Below are 26,997 nucleotides of genomic sequence, written 5' to 3'. Positions count from 1 at the left end.
AAAATGTATGTGTTTAGGGGGTCCCAAGATCACCTACTAGTTTGGTGATTTGCTGGATGGTCTCAAATGACTAAACATAAAGTTAAAGCCACAGCGAAGAATCATTAGAGCAACATAGCAAGGATATGTAGCACATCAGGAAAGCAAAAGTGAGAGGAATCTATTTGTAGGCTTTCTCTGTGCTCTCTCCCTCCAATGAGGGTTCACACCAAGTGCCTACTCCCACCAGCAGCAAAAATACAGCCACGTGTGTACAATACTATTGACAGAAAAGCCCATTTAGGACTTAGAGTCGAAGGTTTTTATTGGCTGCTGAGCACAGCATCGGTGACAGGAGCCTCTCCTGCCTCCGCAGCAGCGCTAAGGATGTCCAACTGTGGGTTTAGGCCCGCTCCCCACAGCTGGACATCCCCAAGGGCTCCCGGACTGCGAGAGGGCACAGGCCGGGCTGAGGGACCCCCATAAGTGCATGAGTTTTGTGCACCGGGCCTCTAGTAAATAAATAAAAGCCAAATTCCCAGATGCCAGCCAAGGGCCAAATCTGCAAGCAGGCTCTTCTAATGTTAATAGCCTCTGGCTTGCTACGTTAACTCTTTTCTGCACAATATGAAATGGCAACAGACTAGAATAGCTAAAACTATTGAAAAGTAGAAAAAAGTTAGTAAGACTCACCACCTGATTTTAAGACTTGTAGTAAGGATAGTATTGTAGTGCAAAGGACAGACACAAAGATCAATGGAACATAAAAGAAAACCCAGAAATAGATTCCCACATATAAAATCAACTGATTTCAGATAAAAGTACAAAGGCAATGCAATGAAGAGGGGATAGGCTTTTCAACAAATGCTGCTGGAGCAATTAAGATGTTAGTGTAAAAATATGAACACTGACCCATACTTTGCAACTTATTTTTTAAGAAACTCAAAATGGAGTTTAGAGTATTATTTTTATTTTTTTAAGTATATTTTTATTGATTTCTGAGAGGGAGAGGGAGAAAGAGACAGAAATATCAATGATGAGAGAAAATCATTGATTAGCTGCCTCCTGCACGAGCCCACACTGGGGATCAAGCCTGCAACCCAGGCATGTGCCCTGACCGGGAATTGAATGATGACCTCCTGATTCATAGGTCAATGCTCAACCACTGAGCTACTCCAGCTGGGCACAAATATTATTTTAATGTATTCTTTTAGAAGTTCTTTAATTTTAGGTTTTACATTTAAAACTTAAAACTGCCCGGCTGGCGTGGCTTAGTGATTGAGCGTCAACCTATGAGCTAGGAGGTCATGATTCGATTCCTGGTCAGGGCACATGTGGAGCATGCAGGAGACAGCCGATTGATGATTCTCATCACTGATGTTTCTATCTCTCTCTCCCTCTTCCTTCCTCTCTAAAATCAATAAAAATGTATTTAAAGAAAATATTTGTGATGAGTAATGCACATATTTTTATATATAATACAAAAAGTATAATCATAAAGAGACAAATTGGTATCTTAGACTTCATCAAAATTAGAAACTTGTGCTCTGCAAAATCATTCTTAGGAGGAAGACAAGCCACAGACTAGGAGAAAATATCTGCAAACCATATATCCAACAAATGATTTGTATCCAGAATAAATTTTAAAAGTTCTCAAAACTCAACAACAAAAAAACCCCAGCTAAATTAAAAATGATCAAAATATTTGAATGAATTCTTCATCAAAACATATAAGCAGCAGAAACCAAGATGGCGGCATAAATAAACACCGGAAATTGCTGCCTCGCACAACCACTTCAAAAATACAACTAAAAGACGGAACGGACATCATCCAGAACCACAGGAAGGCTGGCTGAGTGGAAATTCTACAACTAGAAGGAAAGAAAAAAGCATACCAAGACTCAGAGGAGGTGCGGTGCGGGAGTAAAATACAAAAGTGCAGAGGTGCATGTGGAGCGGGCTGGCAGCTGAGGACACGATTGTCTCTTTCAATCGGGAGGGAGTCTCAAGCTCTGAGCTCCAGTTCCGGGCGAGTCTCTGGGGACCCAGACTCATACAGGGAGAAACTGGAACGTCTGGCATCAGTCGGAATTCGAGGGCAGCTTTCTCTGGGAGGCGCTCACAGCGATTGCCCGGGCCTCTAAGGACAGGACTGAGAGCAGCCATACTGCTCGCTCCGCCCGCCATGTTGATCCCCTGGGACCCCGCCCCGCCCAAGCCGTGCACGGAGGCTTTTGCATATGAAAGGCCCGCCCTTTGTAATCTGAAAATTACTTTACAAACTGCAGCTGCCCCAAGGCCCCAGGGCAACTTGCATTGCTTTACAGCTGGCTTCTGCTGGGTAGTCTCAGGCAGAGGCTAGATTAGCCCCTCCTTAGATCTCAGAGCCAGTGTACCCAGTGGTCAGAGTGGGACCATCCAATTACAACTCCTCAGATCCATAACGGACACACTCACGGGGCAGACTCAGTGAGCACCAAAGCCCCACTGAAGCAAGTCTTGCCCCAGAAGGGTGTCTTCAGCACAGAAGTTCTCCCACTGCAGACACAGCTGATTCTCACAGCCAATTGGCCTGGAGGTCAATTCCTCCCAGTCTTACCTACAACAATCAAGGCTTAACTACAACAAGACTGTGCACAAAGCCCACAAGGGGGTGCACCAAGAGTGTCTACCTCAGGTAATTGGGGAGGCTGAGCCACTGGGCCCTAAAGGACACTTAGCACAGAAAGCCACTCTATCGACACAGCGAAGCATAAAAAAATGCGGAGACAAAGAAACAGGACACAAATGACAGAAGTGGAGGAAAGCAAACTACTGGATATAGAGTTCAAAACCACACTTATAAGGTTTTTCAAGAATTTTCTAGAAACCACCGATAAATTTAGTGAGACCCTCGAGGATATGAAAAAGGACCAACTAGAAATTAAGCATACACTGAGTGAAATAAAGAATATTATACGGAGTTCCAACAGCAGACTAGAGGATTGCAAGTATCAAATCAAAGATTTGAAATACGAAGAAGCAAAAAACACCCAACCGGAAAAAGAAAAAGAAAAAAGAATCCAAAAATATTAAGATAGTGAAAGCTATGACGCACACTGACCACTAGGGGGAAGACGCTCAACGCAGGAGCTGCCCCCTGGTGGTCAGTGTGCTCCTAAGGGGAAGCACCGTTCAGCCAGAAGCCAGGCTCACGGCTGGCGAGCACAGTGGAGGTGGCAGGAGCCTTTCCCGCCTGCATGGTAGTGCTAAGGATGTCCCGGGGAGCAGGCCTAAGCCATCAGTCGGACATCCTCCGAGGGCTCCTGAACTGCGAGAGCGTGCAGGCTGGTCTGAGGGACCCTCCGAGTGCACAAATTTCGTGCACCAAGCCTTTAATATAAAATAAAACCATAGTGAAATACTACTACATACCTATTATAAAAATAAATTAAAAAAAAAAAGAAAAGTTTATTAGGTAAAGTTAAGAGAACAACAACATATAAAGGAGGTAATACAATCCATAATACCACTGCTCTAACAACTATAAATATTTCAGTCTTTTTTCAATGCCAAGCAACATCAATAAGATTGCATTTTAGTTTTTCTGTTACTGCAACATACAAAGAAAGCTGAATAGATTTTCTCCAAATCTACCTAGAGTTCATGTTTGAAACAGCCCAACCTTACATGAAGAATATACAGCAGACACAATATTCACTTTGGGAAGTCCTAGGAGGTTATTTTCCAAAGCAGATGAATCTGAGGTGTATTAAAAGGCCCATATAACTTGCCAATAAGAAAAGACATTCGACTTAGGTTGTAAAATACAATGCAAGAAAAAACAAGTTTCAAATACCAGCCATGAAGAGAAAGTCATAAGGGCAGATAATGATTTGCAATCAAGTTGCTTCTCATATGGGTCCCTGTAATATTTTCAGGGTGAAAGATATCAGGGATCTATTTAATTTAATTAGTGCACGAATTTGTGCACCAGTGGGGTCCCTTGGCCTGCCCTATGGGATCGGGCCAAAACCAGGTCTCCGACATCCCCTGAGGATCCCAGATTGAGGGCGCCGGCCAGGCCGAGGGACCCCACCAGTGTCGATATACAGAGTATAGCAAAAGTAGGTTTACAGTCGTTTGTATGGAAAATCCTATATAATAAAAGGAAAATATGCAAATAGACCGAACAGCAGAACAACCGAACAACCAATCAAAGCGTAATATGTTAATGATATACTAAAGCTGCTCAACTGCTCACTATGAAATGCACTGACCACCAGGGGGCAGACAGTCAACTGGTCGACCAGTCGCTAAGACATGCACTGACCACCGGGGGCAGATTCTCCGACTGGGGTCCAGCTAATCAGGACTGAGCGAGATGGGCCGGACATGCCCTGGAGCCCTCCGGTGGTCCTTCCCCGGCCTGGCCTGCACCCTCTTGCAATCTGGGACCCCTCGCGGGATGTTGGAGAGCCAGTTTCAGCCCAATCCCGCAGGCCAGTCCCCTCGGGAGGGCACCAGATGCAGGGCTCATGGTTGGCGAGTGCTGCTGCCACAGCGCGAGCATCTCCCAATCATGACTGGGCGTGAGCCTGCAGCAGGAACCGTGGGGCTGGGATGAGTGGGAGTGGCAGGGAGGAGCTGCAGACGGCGTTAGACTGCGGGTTTCAGCCTGATCCCTGCAGGCCACCCAGAGGGACCCCACCTGTGCATGAATTCGTGCACCAGGCCTCTAATAATATAATAATTAATAAATGATAATACAAGAATAAATTGTTTTGTGTACTCACAGCTGTAAACCTACTTTCGCTCCTGTACCTTAGCAAGAGGAAAGAGTGGGCATTTGTGGTAGTAGTTATTCTTGGGCTACATAAATTTCACCCAATGGACACATAATCATTTAATCATTTTTTTTACTAATATGTGTTTTGGTTGTTTGCAACTTTTTGCCACTATAAATAATTTTGAGTTCTATATTCCAAGCAATGTTGAAGCATTGTTTAGATTAAACCTATTCTCATCCGAATCAATAGTGGCATATTTTGGCATATGAGGAGTAGAATAATTTATCAATACATTTATTCATTTTCCAGGCATCCTGGCAAATGCCTGAGAGGGAAATATAAGATCACCCTTATCTCTGATTTCAAAGAAATCAGTGAATTGGAGAATATTAGCATGTAGAACAATATGCACACTACAGCAGAAGTATATAAAAAACAAGCAAGCCTGCCTTCTCCCTAAAATGAGCTGCCAATAATTGTAATCTGGCCAGCCCTGAGGTCTTATCACCTTTGGTGGGGCATAATGGCAAGAAATCAGTCCTTTGTCATACTATTTCCCATTTATCCTAAAAAGACTAAACCCAGTTTCCTTCAAGATAACTAAGGCCTACAATGATTTCAGAAGCTCCCAAACCCAAGTCATATCTTTAATGCTTAGAATTCTTGATGAAGAAATTAAGTATAAAGAGAGAAAAGGCCTTATAATAAAAATATTATTTATAATAGTTTTACTAATAATTATTCATACCACATTTTATCAATATACTAGAGGCCCGGGGCATGAGATTCGTGCACTTGTGGGGGGAGGAGGGAAGTGGCGAGAAGGTCCCTCAGCCCAGCCTGCACCCCCTCGGGGATGTCCCACTGACGGCTTAGGCCCACTCCCTGCAGCTGGCAGTTGGACATCCTTAGTGCTGCTGCAGAGGTGGGAGAGGCTCCTGCCACCGCCACTGTGCTCGCCAGCCAAGAGCCCGCCCGGCTTTTGGCTGAGCAGCGCTCTCCCTGTGGGAGCGCACTGACCACCGGGGGCATCTCCTGCGTTGAGTGTCTGCCCCCAGTGGTCAGTGCATGTCATAGCGACCAGTCATTCTGCCGTTTGGTCTATTTGCATATTAGCCTTTTATCATATAGGACTAGAGGCCTGGTGCACGAAATTCATGCATGGGTAGGGTCCCTAGGCCTGGCTGGTGATGAGGACCAATCAGGGCCTTCTGGCTGCCGGCTGGGGCCTCCCTTCCCCAGCTGCCGGCTGCCAGCCGTCGACTTCCTTCATTCCATACCGTCCCCGGTGGTCAGCACATGTCATAGCGAGCAGTCGGTCTCCCAGTCGAACTCCCGTGGGGGCAATTTGCATATTAGGCTTTTATATAGATAGATGGGTGATATTAGATTTTTCCCTAAATTCAGTAAGGGTTTAAGAAAAAGAGTTTGTCTTAATTAACCTAACACTTAGTATAGTGTCAGGAACATAAACAGATTCAAGTTTAGATAATTAAAATTTCTTAAAACAAACTTTTAAGTACTTATTTTCCAGAGGCTTCATTAATGAAGGTATGGCACTACTTTTTTTTTTTAATACTGACAAATATATCTGCTGCCTATCTTCAAGGCTGTAAACAAAAAATCGCCTAAACAACAGGAACAGTTAGTAGCTCTTCCTGATATACACAACAATCTATCTATATATTTAAAAGCCTAAGTGACCAAACGACCAAATGGCTGGTCAACTGGTTGCTATGATGTGCACTGACCACCAAGGGGGCAGACACTGAATGCAGAAGCTGCCCCCTGGTGGTCAATGCGCTCCCACAGTGGGAGCACCGCTCAGATGACTGATGTGCGCCAGATGCAGGGCTCATGGCTGGCTGCTGCAGCCTGGAGACCACAGCAGAGCGGCACCAAGCCTACCGAGCTGCGGTGGCAGCAGAGAGAGGGACCGGGATGAGCAGGAGCGGCAGGCGGCATTAGACTGCCAGTTTCGGCCCAATTCCCACAGGCTACGCCAACGGACCCCACAGGTGCACGAGGGCCTCTAGTATTAAATAACACTGCACAAAACAGAACTAAACTTTTTACAAACATAGCTATCACAGTTCTACCTTACCTTTTGATTTTTCTACTGGTGGAGTTTCATCCATCTCAACAAGGGGCTTTTTGTTTGGAGGTTCTGGGGAATCAGGTGAATCTTTTATAATTTCAGCTTCAGCCAATTCTTCTTTTCCACGTTCTAAGATGCCTTTTAATCTTTTAGAGGGACAAATAATAAAATTTAAAGTTTAAATATTTAGAAATTGAAATGGTTCAATAATTAAACTAGACTTTGCATATCAGTCTCAATAAAAGATAGCTGCTCTTACAAAGTAAACCTAGACACTAATCAGAAGCTAAATGCCAATCTAAAATCAGATAAGAGAACTTAATGAATTAAACACAAGTATCCCCTTTTCTTCATCATAATATTGTAATAATTCAGTAATGTAGTTTGCTGCAAAATATGAAGAAAATGGAGAAAAATTTAAGAAGCTAACATCAAAAAGAAAAGTGATATTTGGAAGAAATATCACAATTTAATATTTAAAGATATAGGCCAAATAATACTTCAAATTATAAAGAATAAGTAATTTACTATTATTTGTTCCCTAGTTTATGTACTGTGGATATGTATTTACATTCCACAAGTTAGAAACTTAATTCCAAGCTTATTCTGAATTTTCCAAGGGAACAAAAACACTTTCAAAATATACAGACTTCTACTTGAATAACAGGGGGGTCTGAATGAGAATACCTTCCCCCCACTCTTCTTTTTCTACCCTCCCCTTCTTAAAGCGAGCCAATTCCGTTTCAGAAGCTTGGTGGCTCTAAGAAGTGAACTTCTAAGGTCAAGAGAATAAAAATGTTCTACACTCTACTTATTTTTGGATGAAATAATATAATTTCTAGAATTAGCTTCAAAATATTCCATGTGGAGTTGGACAGTGGTGGTGGTGAGAGTGGATGTGAAATGTGCCATTAACTGATAATCGTTCAAAGTAGATGATGGGTAAATGTGTATTCCACAGTAGAATAAATCTTTGAAGTTTTTCATAATAAGTTCTGATTTGTTTTAAGGGACATACCACATTGTCATTATAATATTTACCTGGTTCTTTGCCTGATTTCTGGCAAGAAGTTAGAAGACAAAGCCAGTTAATATGTTATGATACTTTTATTTATAAATCACAAGCTAAGGAAAAAGATGTACTATTGAGGAAGGTTTTCAGAATTAGGACTATGCTCTTTCACTGTGCTATCAAGGGCATCTTTGCCTATTTTTATAACAGCATCATCCATATTTTGTTGTCATCACTAACTTACTTGCCTATCTCTAGCGCAACATTTTATGTACTTCCAAGGCAGTAATCTTATGCTAAATGCCTGGCATATCACAAGTATTCAATAATATTTATTGACAAAGAAATAAAACTATGTCTTTGATATTCATAAAACATAAATACACCAAAATGTCCTCAATTATAATTTTCACGTTAATTAGATAAAAATTAAACACTATCTTTGCCCCCAATCGTAAAATAAGATCTTTTTGATTTTAAGAATGACAAAATCTTAGTTATAAATGAAATAAATACACATTAAATGAACTTCTATTAAATGAGGGTTGATCTAAATGCAGAATGTGATATGCCAAAAGGCACCATGGTGCTATATTAATATCAACAATCACCTCTCTAAATCTTGCCAAGTCTTCTCCAGTTCATAATCTTTTACTGCTTTCTCTGACTTGTCCTCTTTGTCCTCCCTCTTTCTTCCTCGTTTCTTTCGTTCTTCTTCTTCTGGGGGTTTGCTCCTACAGGCCATCAGACATTCCAAGACCCTTTGATGTTTCTCCGAGTTATTGATATGGGCTCTCACAAGGGTTTCTAATTCATTCCACATGATACGGTATTGTTCATCTCTGAAGTAAAGATTTAAAATAACAATCTTAGAAATACTCTTTAAATAATATTAAAATGTCACTTTCTACTGGTAAAGTAAAAGAAAACCATTAAACATGGACTTATTTTCTCTTCGTAAAACGTAAGGGTACAATTTTCAGTTATAATGTATCCAATTCTGCTATTCTATAGCATTTCACCTCAATTATATGTTTATATACACATCCATAAACATAATTTACATATGGAATAAGTTAACTTAAAATATACTATGTATCAAGTCAATATGATATATAAAGAAAAAAATTACCTTTTAGGGCCTTTTCCTCTTGTACCCACTGTGGAAATAGGTAGAGGATCATTTTTTCTTTCCATATCAACTAAGTTGTATATTGTTTTTTGACAGTTTAACACATCTTCTTCTGTCAAAGATTCTTTCACAATAACACTGGCTAATGGAACTACCTGTCACATTTAAAAAAACAAACCAAGAAAATCTGTCTTGAAAAACAAATATCAAAGCATGTAGGCAGAACTTCAATTGATTTTAAACATCACTGTGGCGAGATCATATATAACTTTCACTTCAATTTTCTGTTACTATTTAACTGTAGTAAACTCAGATATTTTATTCTTCGCTTCAGAAATGGTCTCTGAAAAGAATATATAAATAATCTAGAAGAGCAGTTGAAAATATTTAACACTTACCGCTTGCATGTTAAAAATGGTGGTTTGAGAAATAATCATAGGCCAGTAACGGGTGTGTTTTTCTAACTGATCTTTTGCTCGCTCCAAAGGGATCTCAAGACTTCCATCGATTTTATATCTGGGGTCTAGAAAAGGAGTTAATCTGTTTTCCCTCATAAATTCACCAAAATCCTAATGATAACCAAATAAAATAAAATTAGAAACTATTTTCTAATGTTTCAATATGGATTACATGTAACAGTCTGTTTCCCTGATGTCTTCTGTCCTGTGATATGCAACAAAGCATTTTCTCCTACAGCTCCCCCTACCACCCACTTTTCTTCACTTCTATAATTTAACTCTTTTGTATCATATACAGAAAAAAGAATTAGTGAATCACTCTTTGAATGATGGAATTATAAGTAATTTATAGTCTTTCTTTTAAATATATCTATATCTCTAAATTTTCTACAATAAATATTTATTAGTTTCCTCCTTATTAAAAAAATTTAAATAATAAAGAAAAAGCCTAATCAAAAACAATTACTTACAGTATATAACACTTTGGCTTACAAAGTATGCACTCATACACATCAATCACATTTAATTTTCACAACCACCTCAAAAAAAAAAGACAGCAATAAAATACCGAATATAAATTAGGAGAGGAGGAGTGAAAAATTAAAAGCAGAACAATGGAATTTCTACCAAAAATAGAAACAAATTTTTTTTAGGCATCCTTAAATAACACAAAGATTTAGTGTTATTTCAAATTAGCAGCAATCTATTGAAATGTTTTGTTTGCCATTTAAGTTACTAGAAATAAAGTTCCACTTAAAATATTAGCTCAAGTCAATTTCTATTCTTTTCTATAATTCCAGTACGTCAATGTTATTTTCAGATACTTCTAAGTATACACTGAATACATAAGACTACAGATTGATAAACAGCTCTTTCAAGCAAGTACTGTTAATTAAAATAAATAATCAACTTCCCAAACTCCTTTTCGTCACAGATCTTAGCATATAATAGGCATTCAATAACTACTTGCTAAATGAGAATACACTCAAATCATAAAATTTATAGATATTAGAGTCTTACTGTGATCCGGTAGTCTGTAACTCTTCCTCCACATCCTTCACTAATTGAAGGCGGATCTTCTAGAATGGATCGAGAACTACTCAGGACGTGCAAAAATATCTCTCCTCCATGGCTACTAAGCATATGACTGATGACTTTGGAACCTGACTTTCGTGGTTGTTCCAATAAAACAGAACGACCTGTCAAAAGTAATGAAATTCAAACGGGCTCTTATTTTTTCCCCTAAAGTTTATGTCTAGATTTTTTCATTTTATTTATTAACCCTCATATTTTAACCAGCACTGCTAATTTAATTTTTCTGTGTTTCAAGTCCAAAAAGTCTGAATTCTAGCCTCAGCTTTCTCTTAGTCACTCCAAGCTTACATAGCTATACAGGTGGTTTTCCAACATAAATATAGTGGTCTCTAATATAATGTTTGGTTATATTCTTCATTCAATTACAAGTTCATATGAAATTTTTCTCTTGGACATCAAGAAGAAAAGTGAGACAAGTGTTGGATAACCCTCAAGTTGTCAAAGCTATAAAACATTTGGAGGAAAAAATGAAGTCTAAATTCACTTCCACAATACCTACTTATCAGCATTATTATTGTAACTACTTTCTATTTCACATGACCAAATGTTATTTAATCTGGACTTTACATAGTCTGATAATCAAATTGTGCTTAATATAACTATGAAATTAATCTTATGATAAAGGCTGGCCAACTCATCTCATCAGTGATTCAAAAACTGAGTTGATCATAAGACTATTAAGAGAAGCTTTTAGAGTTTAGATTTAGTATATGAAATCCAGTAATTTGGTTTTCTAAAGAATTTTTTCAGGCCCTGGCTGGGTTGCTCAGTTAGAGTGTTGCTATGATGTGCCAAGGTTGCAGGTTTGATCCCCGGTCAGGGAACATAAAACAATCAACCAATGAATGCATAAGTGAGTAGAACAACAAATTGATGTCTCTCTCTTTCTCTCTCCCTCTCTCTTTTTCTCCATTCCTCTCTCTCTAAAATCAATAAATAAAAATTTTAAAAATATATTTTTTTCACACAAGGAAACCAGAGATTTAAGGCCATGTGTGTAAGAATAACATAGTATAATATTTAAAATGTTTATGGTAAAGGTATAGTGTTCAAAGAAAAATAAGTCCATATACACTGTATAATTTAACATTCAATAGGCCAAGATAATGGTCTGTACTATATACTATCTTAAAAATAAAACATGCAGACTTTAATGGTAAAATTTTAAATTAAAAATACCAAAAAAATATATAAATAAAACTTACTTGGATACAATAGCCTGAAAGACATAAAGTCATCTTAATTTTAAACATTAGTAAGCTAGTTAAGGGTATTTATAATTATATAACTTTAAAGCAGTTCTGGGAAATAAAACGGTTAAACTATGTTGAAAAAAATGGCTTTTCCAGAGTTCATGACTTCCCTTGTAATAATCTCAGTCAAAACAATTAAATGATGAAAGTTACCATTTAGAAGAAAATTAGTAAGGCAGGAAGAAGGTCTACTATTTACATCTACAGGTGAAATTCGATAAGCGCCAGTGCAATAGTGCAATTCTGAAACAGAAGAAAATACTGATTTCAAAGAATATAAACGAATGTTTCCACAAAAGAGAAAAAAACACACACTTGTTTCTTAAATCCATATAACAATGAAAAACAAAAACTCCAAAAAAAGCAAATTAATGAGCCCTTTGTAACACTTGAAGAAACTTTTAAAATACCTACCGATGTTATTTGTCCTGGGAGTGCACCACTTTAATGTTATTGTTTCTTTAAACGAGCCTTCTCTACTGCTACCGCCTAAGTGGGTATCACCTTTAAAAATAAGTCAGAGAAACAGTAACGTTACATTAAGACCATAAACTTCAAATTGTTTACCCAAGATTTCTGAAAGAGTTTAAATTTTATAAAATACCTCTGGGAGAACATTTTTTTATGAAGTCTCCTAGAAAAATACCAAATAGAGTTTGGATATTACCTATGATTAAAATAAGTACTTGATTTCCCTCTAAATTTCTCATTAATTTAATCATCCCAATCACTGCACTGAAAGGCAATAGCAAAACTTTTTGAATTTTTTTTTTTTTTTAAATATGAAACACTTCACGAATTTGCATGTCATCCTTGTGCAGGGGCCATGCTAATCTTCTCTGTATCGTTCCAATTTTAGTATATGTGATGCTGAAGCGAGCACACTTTTTGAAATTTGAAGACTACAATTGCTCCCTTCTGTCACCATCTATATATATAAAAGCCAAATGACCAGAACGTTGGAAGGACCAGAACAACCAGACGCTATGATGTACACTGCGGCGGCCAACCAGCCTGATTGGAGCCCTGATCGGCCCTCCCAACCACCTGTAGCCCCTCCCCGGCCGGTCCCACCCCCAATCGCCCCCCCCACCCCAATCAGGGGCATGGCTGGCCAATCTCCTGCGTCCCCGCCCCGCCGCTGGTCTGGCCCGATCAGCCCCCATCAGGGCAGTCCGGCCGAACCCCACCCATACACGAAATCATGCACCAGGCGTCTAGTCCTATATAATAAAAGGCTAATATGCAAATCGACTGAAGGCAAAACGACCGGTTGCTATGACGCACACTGACTACCAGGGGGCAGACACTCAACGCAGGAGCTGCCCTCTGCTGGTCAGTGCACTCCCAAAGGGGGAGCACTGCTCAACCAGAAGCCAGGCTCATGGCTGGTGAGCGCAGCAGCGGTGGCAGGAGCCTCTCCCGCCTCTACGGCAGCACTAAGGATGTCTTACTGACAGTTTAGGCCCGCTCCCCATGGAGAGGGCCTAAGCTGGCAGTAGGACATCCCCCGAGGGCTCCTGGACTGCGAAAGGACACAGGCCGGACTGAGGGATGCACCCCCCTCCCCAGAGTACACAAATTTCATGCACTGGGCCTCTAGTTAAATAATAAAATAAGTACTTGAAAAAAGCTTCAGGAATCTAAAATGCATTAGTTATACTGGATCCTAATGAATTTATGAGAAGAAACATAAAATTAGGGACCTAGAAAGTTACAAATGTATAACATTTAACAGTAAACATTTTTTGCCTAAATGCAGTCTACAGTAAACAGATATTAATAACACTAGAGGCCCAATGCACAAAATTCGTGCAAGAGTAGGCCTTCCTTCCCCCGGCTACAGCAACGGCTTCCCTCTGGCACCCAGGACCCGGGCTTCCTTCCCAACCCCGGCTTCATCCGGAAGGTCATTCGGTCTAATTAGCATATTATACTTTTATTATTATAGATGATAATGAATAAATGCAAACTATAAAACTGACAAAGCTCTAAAGGAGATATATTGAGCGCTATGAGGGACTTTCCAGAGAGATTTGACCTACGTTGAGACAACAGGGAAGGCTGCTTCGAGAAGTAAAAGTAACTTGAGTTCTAAAAGGGTGAAGTGAAAATAACTAAAGAAATGAAGGAGAGTATTCAGGCAAGGAAAACAGCAGATGCCAAAATATTGTGGCAGGTGAGAGCATGAAGGGTTTCAGGGCCTTTTAAGACATTTAAAATTCTGTTTTTATCTTAAGGGCAACAGAAAAGCATTAGAGGGTTTTGAGGTAAGGGGAGTACGTCCTGATTCACATCGTGAAAGATATTCTAGTTAGCAGGTCGAGTAGCCAGACACACCATTAAGGAGGCTATTATAGGTACTAGGTAAGAAAATAGTAGGCTGGACTATTAATAGGGAGATGTAATAGTAATGGATATGCAGATGTAAATGTATGAGATACACTTTGGTAGATAAAATCAAGTAAATGTGATCATATGCAAATATGAAGAGCCATCTGAAGACAAAACAGCCATCTACAAGCCAATGAGAGAGGCTCCAGAAGAAATCAACTGCATAGTCAACTTGATCTTGCATTTCTAGCCTCCAGAACAGAAAATAAATTTTCTGTTGTTTAAGCCAAAAGAAAAAAGAGAGAATGTGGTGATAGATTAGATATGAAGAATGACAGAGAGATGTCTTAAAGATGACTCTGAGGTTTCTGCCTTATATAACTGAATAGGCAATAGGGTCATTCACTGAAAGAGGGCAAAGTTCATAGGTTGTTTTGAGTATATTGAGTAATAGGTGCCTAAGAGACATCTTTTAATACACCTGACTTACTGAACATCATAGCTGAGCCTGGCCTACCTTAAATGTGCTCAGAACGCAATATCCAAAAAATGCTGGCAACACAGCATACTGTACAGTATTGGTTGTTTAACCTTGAGATCAAGAGGCCGACTGGGAGCTACAATTTGCTGCTGCTGCTCAGCATCACGAGAGTGTCATACTACACATCTCGAGCCCGGGAGAAGGTCAAAATTCAAAGTGAATGAGTATCACTTTCTCACCATCATAAAGTTGAAAAATATAAAAATCGTAAGTCAAACCATTGTAAGTTGTGGATCCTCTGTACAGATCTGAAGCTTAGAGAAGATATCTGGGCTAAAGTATAGGCCTACTCATCAAAATCCAGCTCTAATATCACCTCCTCTGCAAAGCTTGCCCAACTCAGAGATACAATTACATGCAAACCCTGTGTTCCCACAGATCTCTGTCCCTATTGCTACTATAGCATTTTGCATATGGTGTCCATGTCAATCAACAACTATTTTAGAGGAAAAGGTTGCGTTCCAAAGAATATTTTTACTATTTTTCTAAGTTTTAAAAATAAACATATTAAAAATTGATATTACCTCACAGGTTCTTAGTAATTTCCATATATTGTATTTTCAAAAACAAGTTATTTACATTCCTTTGTTAAACATGAATATATTTATTTACCTTAATAGTTTTTCTCCTGTTAGAAATTTTTGTTTAGAAATGGGTAGAATATTACAGTTCATCTAATCTAGCTTTATTTATTTACTTATTTATTTTCTTGATAATCCTCACCCATGGATTTTTTTTATTGACTTTTAGAGAGAGTAGAAGGGAGGAGGAGAGGAAGAGAAAGAGGAAGAGGGAGAGGGAGAAGGAGGAGGCGAGGGAGAGGGAGAGGGAGAGGGAGAGGGAGAGGGAGAGGGAGGGAGAGAGAGAGGGAGAGGGGGAGAGAGGGAGAGAGAGAGAGAGAGAGAGAGAGAGAGAGAGAGAGGAGAAAGAGAAAGAAAAATTTTGATGTGAGAGACACACATCAACTGGTTGCCACCAGCACACACCCCAAGCAGGATCAGGGATTGAGCCTGCAACTGAGGTACATGCCCTTGACTGGAACCCTTCAGGCTGCAGGCCAACGCTCTATTCACTAAGCTAAACTGGCTAGGGCTAACATCTATAATAATAAAAGCATGATATGCTAATTAGACCAGATAGTCGAACAACCTTCCGGGCGCCCTTCCAGATGAAGCCGCTGCAGCAGGGGCTGAGGCAGAGGTAGTTAGGGGTGATCAGGCAGGCAGGCGAGTGGTTAGGAGACAGCGGTCCCGGATTGTGAGAGGGATGTCCGACAGGATCGGGCCTAAACCAGCAGTTGGACATCCCGCGACGGGTCCTGGATCACGAGAGAGTGCAGACCAGGCTGAGGGACACCAACCCCAGCGTGCACGAATTTCGTGCACTGGGCCTCTAGTCTTAATATATAAGTACATAAACTGAAGTATAGAAACACATAGGATTTGCTAGCTGGTGGCAAAGCTTTGGCTAAAACTGTTATCTCCTAACTCCAGAGTCCTAAACCATGCTGATACGGCTGTGGCAATCTGTTTTGGGAGAAAAAGCCTACTGAGTCACATACTTTTTAGAGGAAAAAAATATCACTAAATTTCAAAACAACTGATTTATATCCAGGCTTATAAGTTGTAAGTCCATCACCCTTTCAAGTTGGCTCCTATTCTTTTCCCTTTCCCAAGGCAGTTTGCCTAGAAAAGAAAAAACTATGACATGACTTCAATGGCTCTCTTTCACAATAGCTTAGTCTTAGTTCCATGACCATTAATAAGTGACATTGTCAAATAAGTTTGGAAAGGAATGAACTAAAGTCAATCAGGTTTGTTTACTGAAGAGCACCTCAAAGTTGTTTGTAAGCTTCCATATGTTAGATCTCACAAATTAAGACTTTCCAGTGTCTCTTACTCACCACTTTTCAAGAAATCTACATGTGCATCTTTGTGATGAAGCAACTCCACATCATAATTGGCAGATGTGTTAGCATGTTGTTCTTCCTTAAAGCAAAATTTAAAATCACTTGGTTTTGTTTTCCAAAGAATGAAGTTATTTATTAACTATTAATTTTGCTCTTTGTTTACAATGAAATAAAATACACTGGATGAAAATTACCTACAATAATGGTATAGTTTGCTCAGTAATTAATCTATTTAAAGATGCAACAGTTTTCCACTGAAATATAAACTATTAAAAAACTACTTGCTATATATCAGTAATACAGTATCTAATTATTTTTCTTATATTATGTCATGAGTTAACATGTGATTAATCCAGAAATTTTAGAAATTTTTTTACTCCAAATGCACTGTCTTGTGCAAATATACACAAATTGTCTGTAAACAAATATAATGCAATTGAAATGGTTTATATATATTGAAAGTGAAATCATTGTTTAAAGGAGGAAGCAGCATCTTTAAATACCTCCAATAAATTAACAACTGTCAATTATATAAAATAGCAAATACTAATAAACAAGTTTATTAGTTTTCCTAAGTAGTAAACAGGAATTTTGATATTATCTATTTACAAGAAAAAAACAGATTGAAGAAAGAATCACACCAGCAGCACACAAATATAATCAAATTCTAAGAGCAAGGCACCTGTCACCCTCAGGCTATTTTTCTTATAACTCATGAAATTATATGCACTGAGTGGCCAGATTATTATGACCGGCCAGATTATTATGACTACCCCATCAGTACTTCATTGACACTTCCAAAAATACTGAATATTGAAAGCTTCCTAAGCAAATACTCTCAAGGTTTTATTATTACCATTATTTGCGTAACTAATTCACTTCATTGTACTGATGGGGTGGTCATAATAATCTGGCTGGTCATAATAATCTGGCCACTCAGTGTATAATAAAGTACACCTATTACGCTACTTTACTTGTTGTTTCTATGGGTTAAAGTTATAATTTCTATTAAAGAGCCAGCCAATGGTATAGGAGAAAATTAATAATCAAAGATATTTCTATGCAATTTAGTGTTCATCATATGGTGGCAAAACAATGTAATTGGGACTTACAAGAAAGTCTCTTTGCATTTTTAGATATAATGGTTACTTTATTTATAAACATAATCAATAAAATTAAAATTAATTCCACTTAGTAAAAATTCATTTAAAGCTTACTATGGGCCAGGCATTGTGCTAGTTCTAGACAAGCTAATGATACTATGATGAAAAGGAACAGGTGGCAACAGGTTCCTAAGAATATCCATTAATAAAATCCCAAGACTCACACCTTTGGTTTTTCAGGTAAGGTAATAAACTTATTTATAACTATGAGCTATTTTTCCCTAGTCAGACTTATTTGTTACAAACACCTTTATATTTGTTGGGCAAAAACAAAAATACAGAAAATAAAAGACCAACTAGAATACACAATGTAAGGAAAATCTAATAACACAACTGTCAGAAAAAGAATCACAGAAAAAGCGGTCATTTAAGATAGAGATTATACTTTGATGAAAATAATGAGAACATAGTTAAAAACAAAAAAGCTGAGTGTTCTTATTAGAGAGAAAAATACAGCATTTTGTTCTGTGATCCTTTCTTGTTGCTTTTCAGTACTTACTGACCTGGTCAAAGACACTGAATGTGGGCTAGCAAAACAGAAAACATGATATGGGGAGAAAAATATTAAGGTTCAATTAAAATAAATAATATATGTCAAACAAATGTTTAAAAAGCAAAACAGAGCTTTCAAAATAGCAGGAAAAAGAGCTGCCTACCTTCATTGGAATATTTGTAATAGTAGTTGAAGCCAAGTCAAAATGTTGCTGTACTAAAATATTTAATTTGGTAGCAAGATGCCGTCCTGCACGAACACTATGAACTTCACTGGTTAAAACAGGGGACAACTACAGAAAAGTATGAGAGAAAAAAAACCACCCATAAAACATTAATACACTGTAACCGAATGCTAAATAGTTTACTTCAACCCATAAAAAGTGACTGTTTTCATTTTATAGAATTTGGAAAAATACAAAGGTCCATAAATTAACTATGGTCATTATTTTTTAAAATACATTTTTATTAATTTCAGAGAGGATAAGATAGAAACATCAGCGATGAGAATCATTGATCAGCTGCCTCCTGCATACCCACTAATGGGGATCGAGCCTGCAACCCAGGCATGTGCCCTTGACTGGAATCGAACCCAGGACCCTTCAGTCTGCAGGACAATGCTCTATTCACTGAGCCAAACCGGCTAGGCACTAATGATCATTATTTTAGCAATAAATGTTCAGACAGTCATTCATTTATTCATTTAATAAATAGGTACCAAGCAGAATTTACTATATTATATGCCAGAAACTGTGTGAGCTCTTGGAGGATACAGCAGTGAACAGGCAAATTCCCTGTCCTCTTGAAACTTAGAGTTGTTGATTTAAATATATATTTTCATTTATAATTTTACTTCTATTTATCTATATGCAAAATGGATCTGAAGTGGCCCATAGAAATACTGTAGAAAAATAATTCATTTTGAGAAGACAACACCCGAAAGATAGAACTACTTAAAAGGAATGTGGAAATCACTACAAACATCATATTTTATCACCAATAACTATGATAAGGCAGCCAAACTTTACTTACAACAAGGTAACACAAAACTTTACTCATTCCAGGGTAAAAATATTTATTGTAAATAAGCTTTTTAGCTATCACAAAGTAAAGCCAACATAATGCCACATTATCAAAAGATGCAGGTACAAGTTAGTAAAAAGGGGGCTTATACTGGAAATCACCTAAAAACACAACAATAAAGCTAATGACCTAGCAATACCACTTAACTACCAAGCATTCATAGACTAAGGTAATACTTCACATGTTTATATTAAATAAGGCTAAGAGAAAAACCTGAACCTAAAAACATACACATTTAATACAATTAGGTAAATACATAGACCACTGACGGAGAATATTATGTGATGCAAATTCTTTTAACAATCAACAGATTTATCTTTTCCTTCAAAAATGTTCAAATCTATTTAAAAAGGAAAACCAAGGTTGGAAATTAGTTTTTTCCCCCATCTGATTGGGTAAAGTTAATTTCTATGTTACTAGAGTGTATTTTTATTAGGGTATATTACTTTTCTAATGAGAAAAAACGTATTTTTAAGGAATAAAACATCATTAAAGCAACTGAAACCCATCGCAATAATTGAAATTTTAGGAACAATGCAAACTATGTATGGTTTTACAACACATTTAATTAAATGTCAAAAGGCAAGCAAAAAAGAAAAAGAAAATTTTAATCTACACCTGAGGATATGTTTTTATATATTTTAGAGAGAGGAAGGGAGAGAGAGAAACACTGATCCGTTGCTTCCTATACACACCTAGTCTGGGGATTGAACCCGCAAGCTAGGTATGTGCCCTGACCAGGAAATGAACCCAAAACCTTTTGGTACAGGATGAGGCTCCAAACAACTGAGCCACTCAGACAAGGCTAAAGAGAAAACACTTATAAAATGTACTATTATAACACAAAGAACCAAACTAGGTGTTTTGCTATACAGGTTCTTTGAAAACTGTAAATACAGGGTATGGCAAAAGTAGGTTTATAGTTGTTCTGATAAAAAAATACAATTAATAAATAACACAATAATTAATAAATAATGCAAAATAATAAACTATGTGTTTCGTGTTCTTACAACTATAAACCTGCTTTGCTCCACCTTGTATTTTCTTGGCAGAAAATGTTGGCAATGTGATCATTGTAATGCTAACCCTTGTCAGCATTTACTATTAACTAAAAATGATCTTTTCTCTATTACTTCTGTACTTACCTCTTTTTTGGAACGATCAGATACAAGGCTGTCTTCACCAACAGGGTAGGTATGGATCAAAACCAGCTCACACTTCTGAATCTGCATGAGACTTAAAGAAAAACTTTCACTTAGAATATAAAAATACATACTATTCTTATAAATATGGACACAAATATCCTCAACAAATTGCTACTAGCAAACCAAATTGAGCAACATATAAAAATAATTATACATCATGACCAAACAGATTATCCCAAGAATGCAAAGTTGATTTAAAATCCAAAAGTTAATTAATGTGCATATCATATCAACAGAAAATTTTTTAAATCACATAATCTCCAAAAATACAAGAAAACACATTTGACAAAATCTAAAACCTTTTCAACAAACGAAAAGGAAATGTCTTTAGGTAGATAAATGGCAGTAAAAAAAAATTTTTTTTTTAATGTGATAGTATATACCAAATGAGCAAGAGTTGAAAGTTTGCTTCTAGGAAGTGGGGAAAGACTGGAATGGAGATAACTGTTTTGCTTTTAGTAATAGGTGATGTCTTTAAACTACGTGCAGTCAATGTAAAGATTCTAGGCAAGTAAACTATTGAGAGTTATATTTACCAAAACAGCATATCTCTATAATCAGATACTACTGTTAACACTAAAGCTAAATATTTAGAAAAACTGTATAACTGTTGTACTTGTATGAACATTAAATGAATAATTCATATTAATTAAATTCAAATGCAAAAATAATTTTTGTGTTTAAAGGATAAAATAAAAAAATTCTTATAATCAGGTATAATTTTCAATATATAACTGTCTCAGAGAAAATTAATATATTGTGCATTAGTTTCCTTTTTACTAATGTTTTTTAAAGACAAAACCAGACAATACTAACCTGGACTTATAACTTATTATTCGAAGAATACAGAACTTGTAATGCTATAAAATTTCCCCCAACTTTTTATTTTAAAATTTCCAAACCTACAGAAAGGTTGAAATAACAATACTATTCAATGAATACTGATATATCCTTAAACTAGATTCACTAAGTGATAGCTATATTTGTTCTATGTACCTAAATAGACATACACTTTTTTAATTATGCCATAGATAGTAAATTGCAAAGGAAATACTTCATTCCTAAATACCTCAGCATGCTTCTCCTAGTGAGAATAATCTTATTTATTAACAATAATACCAGCACTCCACTTAAGGAGATTAATAATAGCTCAATCTCATTTAGACTCCACATTGCAACAGCCCAAAAAATATTTTTAATAACTTTTTGCTTTAAAAAAAATTCATATGCTGCAATTCATTGTTTTGGTCCATAATGAATAATGCCACTGATAATTTATTCATTTTATAAATTTGAAAGAATATGAGAGCAAGCTATCAAAACAAATATGCATTATAAATTTATACATTATGTTATAGTTCTCATCACCTTTCTTATGGGAAAAAGTAAAATCTTAAAGTGAAAGGGAAAATAGGGAATAAATTTTTTTTTTAAATATATTTTATTGATTTTTTACAGAGAGGAAGGGAGAGAGATAGGGAGTTAGAAACATCGATGAGAGAGAAACATCGATCAGCTGCCTCCTGCACATTCCCCGCTGGGGATATGCCCGCAACCCAGGCACATGCCCCTGACCGGAATCGAACCTGGGACCTCTCAGTCCGCAGGCCGACGCTCTATCCACTGAGCCAAACCGGTTTCAGCGGGAATAAAATTTTTGATCAAACATACCTTTAGGCTAATTTGTAGAGTCAGAAGAGAATTCAAGAAAAATTTATGTTCCTATTAAAATTATTGAAATAATTAGAATGAAATATATGACTATAAAATTTAATATTTATTTCAAATGTAGATTATACTCACTGATCTGAATTTGCAGCAAGCTTGTTATGCTCATGAATCGTTTCCTGAACACAGTCCTCAAGCATTCGCACATGACTATCACTAGTGGCATAAAAAAGATACAACAAACTTAAAGGAATAAACAGTAAGAGAAAAAATTAAACACACTGTTCAGCTACAGGTATTTAACATTACTTCAGTAAGGATTGTTTTTAGGTACCCATTCACAACACCAAATAACCAAATGAAAAACTAGTAAGAAGTCAAATTAACCTACATGATGACAATCTAAAGTTTTCACTGAGATGAGTCTTTATTTTAGAATTGGATAAACAGAGCTTCAATATTAGAAAGGCCACTTGTGATACATTTAAATGCTAACATAGTGTCCCTACTTTTTAAAATAAAAGCCCTGAAAGAGTACAATTCCCTCTGTGAAAGAGTTACTGTTATTGTCTCACCTTTTTGCATTAGTAATGCAAATTATTCTCCCCCTATTGCCAACACGTTCTGCATTCTCCATTAGTAGAGTACGGGCCTCATGTTGGTATTCTGTAATTTTACAGAGGGTTTCCACTGCTGCAACGAGGCCATGTAGAATACTGCAGCATTCTGGATCTGCCCGTGGATTAGGGGGCCCAACAGCAGCTAATGCTGCCATTAGCTAAATAATGGGAAAACAATTATGGTGACAAGAGTATGCACGAGTCAGACAAAAACATCACAAGAAAAGTAAACTATAAACTAGTATATCTTATAAATATGGATTCAAATATCCTCAACAAATTACTACTAGCAAACCAAATTGAGCAACATATAAAAATAATTATACATCATGACCAAGGGGACTATCCCAAGAATGCAAAGTTGATTTAAAATCCAAAAATTAATTAATGTGCATATCATATTAACAGAAAATTTTAAATCACATAATCTCCAAAAATACAAGAAAATGCATTTGACAAAATGTAAGTCCTTTTCAACAAACTAGAAATAGAAGGAAACTTCTTTAAGTAAATAAATGGGAGTAAAATAAATTTTTTTTTAAATATGGAAGTATGTACTAAATGAGCAAGAGTTGAAAGTTTGCTTTCAAGTGGGGAAAGACTGGATTGGAGATAGCTGTTTCACTTTCAGTATTAGGTGATGTTTTTAAACAATGTGCATATATTATCCTATATTGATCAAAATTTTAAATTATTTTTTATTAAAGTATTACTGAAACATCAATGATGAGAAATTTTCAAAAAAGCCACAGTTCAAAACCTGAATCATACCTCTTGCAAATTTTGGTCTTCTTGAGTCCAGGAATTTAAAACATGTGCTCCAGAGTCACTCACAATGAAATTCACCTAATAGATTTCAAAGAAATAATTAGTACTCAACTCCAATTCCATCTGATCACATCATATTTAAAATGTAAAGTTTGCTACTACTTAATAGTAAAAAGAATTAAAAATAAAATAATATGAGGTCTCTAGCACTGATTTGTTGATTGATTCATTCATCCATTTTATAAGTACAGAATGCCTAGTACATGTCAGGTGCTATTCTCAGCGCTGGAGTATGGGAATATAGTGAGGAATAAAACAGTTCTATCACAATGTGGGGAAAATAGGGTTTGGCAGGTGTGGTAAGATAAGACAGCAGTGCAGGGAACCAACAAATAAACAAGATCATTTCAGAGTGATAAATGTGAAGAAAAAGATGGTTAGTTACTTCAGGTTGGTTGGACAGAGAAGGGCTCTCTACACAAGTTGCAACTGAAGGAAATTCAAAATGACCAAAAGAAATCAGCCATGGAAAGAGCTGGGGATAGAGAATTCCAGGTACAGTGAACAGCAATCGCAAAGGCCTTTAAGTGAGTACCCTTAACAGGATGAAGTTCGGAGCAGACAGAAGAGCAGGAGATAAGCTCAAAAAAAAAAAAAAAAAATAGGCAGTGGCCATAACACATAGGGCACTGAAAGTCAAAATAATTAATTTGGACTTTATTCTAAATTTTTAAGTAAAATTCAACAAAACAAAAATAGTATCACTGGGCCAGCATGGCTAAGTGGTTGAGTATGGACCTATGAACCAGAAGGTCATGGTTCAATTCGCGGTCAGGACACATGCCCAGGTTGAGGCCTCAATCCCCAGTGAGGGTCGTGCAGGAGGCACCCAATCAATGATTCTTTCTCATCATTGATATTTCTCTCTCTCTCTCTCTCTCTCTCTCTCTGAAATCAATAGAAAAATCTTTAAAAAAAATATTATCAAGTAAGGTGAAATGAAATGATCGCACCCTTCTCCCAAAAGGAAACATAGTCATCATTTGATATATTTTCTAATATATCACCACCTCAGCTTCATCTCCAACATGACAGTAATAAAAAAAAAAGGCTGATATTCAGATGGTACTAGTACACACCAGCACAGTCTGACAGACTGCTTACAGACAACATCCCTGCTGCTTAGGCTAGCAACAATCAACGGTCAGTGCCTGTTCCATTTTGGTGACTGTATACTTTGAATACTATCCTAGTAATTAGAGTAGCTACCTTATAGGATTGTTGTGAGAATTAGAGGAGTTAATATACATGAAGCCCTTTGGAATACGCCTGGCACCCGTACGTGCTTCACAATTGTTAGCTGTTACTGTTGGTCCCAACTAAATACACATGACATTTAATCCCAAAGGGGGGGGGGGGGGCTACATATCACATTTTTAAAGTAGTAAACAAACAGTTCTAAATTTACAGCAAATTCATATATAAAAAATGTTACAGGCAGTAAGTACATTCCCCAAATTTTGCTTGTACTTCAGACTCACCAGTTTTCTGAAAGGAAATATATCATACATTATTCTACAGTATTCCATGGAAGATTCTACTGAGCAAGTCCACAATGATTTAGATATAGGGGCCAATGGGATGATGCCTTGGGTCCTGTTCTTCACCAGCATATCAAACTCAACATGCTGTCTGCATGATTCTGCCATGTAAGGGCAGTGATCCACAACAAACACTGTTTTATGAGATTCAGAAAAAATCTTCATTTTGTTTTAACCTGTAAGGGATAAAATATATTAGCCAAATATCTTATACATAACCTTTAAATCTTACATTATTTCTAATATGTCTTTTCTTCAAGAAGATTTGGAAGATTCAGTATCCAAAGAAATGTGTTCAACAAAGGACAAGATTTAATGAGGTCCTGACCACAAAGTATCAATTCAAGGGATGAGCTACATCCTACTAAGCTGTCACTCCATCAGTCACAGGCAAAATTACAGTCCATACCTATATTTCTTTTGCTTGTTGAATGAATTTAAACTGAGCAAAAGAAAATACTTTTACAAATAATTGTACTTGATCCCTTTAGATAATACCAAACATTAATACACGACAAATACTTTTTTCAAACACACTTTTGATGATCTTCGCTAACTGACAGCAATCACATACAAATCCCCAAACTAACCCAAGTCAGCGGTTTTGAGCTTCCCTCCAAAAAGTCTCCAGGCTTCTGAAAAGGGAAGGGGATAGAATGAACAGGAAACACAAGTGACAGCAACAGGGAAGACCAAAACACAACAGGCATCTAACATAACTGCATATCGGGTCTTCGCATTCGGAAAAGGACCCCAAATTCACAATGCCCCCCTTAGCTTCCGAGCCACCGCAGTCATTGCCCATGCAGAACAGTAAAACTTAGGTGCTACCAAGCGCCTGGGTGGGAAGGAGGAGGAACTCTCTTAAAACTTTTTCTAATACGAACTCCCTTGCTTCGTTAATAAAACCTTATGCTTAATAGACAATCCACATTCAAAAAGCACATGGTAAAAGCAGAAGTGTTCGTGAACACGAACTGACTTTTTACGATCCTGCTATTGGCTCCTCCTTGCCTTCGCACGCATTTCCCCTTCATGCAAAACTCTTCTTGGAGGAATCGAGACACCCTCTGCGGGAGGGTGCGGGGTGGACAGCACAAGGTGAGCGGGTAGGGAAGACCTCAGGGCTGAGGGTAGCTTACTTTCGTGCCTGGTCCTGAAGCGGAAACGCACAGAGGCCATGGACCACGGCCGCTCAGGCAAAGGCTGCTGGTTGGGCGGGGAGGGCCAGCGCACGGCCAGGAGCGCCTGGTGCCCACGGCAGGGGACTGGGCTTTGCCCCGCTCATCGCTCAGCACACCGCTTCTTCCCCAGCTTCCCAAGTGCGGGAGCGCGCGCGCGAGCACGAACACTCACACCGGGATGCGCGCGTGCGCACGGCGCTCTCCGACGGCCCGGCCAAGCCGCCCTTCCCCCTCGGTGGGCCAGACGCCCAGGTCGCTGAACGGGGAAGAGGGCGGAGCCAAGAGGAAAAAAAAAATGCCTCCGACCCTCAAGATTTCCTACCCGCTAATTTTCCACCATCACCCATTGGGAAGTATGTTCCGGGCAACCTGAGAGCCTCCCCATCAGCGAAGTACCAACCACAACACCGGCTAAACCAGCCACGGGCCCTGAACGCAAGGCCCTCCCACCCGGGCTCCCCTTCTTGGTCTCTTCACCTAGGCCGGTTTCCCTGGCAAAACTCGCGAGACTTGGTGAGAACCCAAGCGAAAAAAACCTGAGTAGGTTAACGGGGCGGGGCTTAGACTGGGCCCGCCCCCACCTCTCGCGCAAGTCAGGGAGAAGCTGCAAGTGAATCTCTTGGGTCAGCCCCC

General features: G+C 38.0%; 1 protein-coding gene across 1 annotated transcript in view; it reads right to left on the bottom strand.

Moving 5' to 3' along the window:
- Window positions 1-26,867, bottom strand: part of INTS13 (integrator complex subunit 13) — a 29,360-nt gene extending 2,493 nt beyond the window's left edge. The window contains exons 1-15 of the mRNA XM_081083711.1: window positions 26,323-26,867; window positions 25,121-25,356; window positions 23,583-23,657; window positions 22,767-22,969; window positions 22,327-22,407; window positions 20,464-20,554; window positions 18,400-18,528; window positions 16,575-16,659; window positions 12,211-12,300; window positions 11,950-12,039; window positions 10,469-10,647; window positions 9,389-9,559; window positions 8,991-9,145; window positions 8,470-8,700; window positions 6,853-6,992 (exon numbers count right to left, since the gene is read on the bottom strand). Of these exons, the coding sequence (XP_080939837.1) occupies window positions 6,853-6,992; window positions 8,470-8,700; window positions 8,991-9,145; window positions 9,389-9,559; window positions 10,469-10,647; window positions 11,950-12,039; window positions 12,211-12,300; window positions 16,575-16,659; window positions 18,400-18,528; window positions 20,464-20,554; window positions 22,327-22,407; window positions 22,767-22,969; window positions 23,583-23,657; window positions 25,121-25,345 (1,945 nt within the window). The 5' untranslated portion in view covers window positions 25,346-25,356; window positions 26,323-26,867. The remainder of the gene's footprint in view (window positions 1-6,852; window positions 6,993-8,469; window positions 8,701-8,990; window positions 9,146-9,388; window positions 9,560-10,468; window positions 10,648-11,949; window positions 12,040-12,210; window positions 12,301-16,574; window positions 16,660-18,399; window positions 18,529-20,463; window positions 20,555-22,326; window positions 22,408-22,766; window positions 22,970-23,582; window positions 23,658-25,120; window positions 25,357-26,322) is intronic.
- Between the last annotated feature and the right edge of the window lie 130 nt (window positions 26,868-26,997).

The sequence above is a fragment of the Myotis nattereri genome (genome assembly GCF_964212035.1).
Source record: "Myotis nattereri genome assembly, chromosome: 2".
Classification (NCBI taxonomy): Eukaryota; Metazoa; Chordata; class Mammalia; order Chiroptera; family Vespertilionidae; genus Myotis; species Myotis nattereri.
Note: the sequence above shows the minus strand (reverse complement) of the source record. Positions and strands in the feature narration are given on the sequence as shown.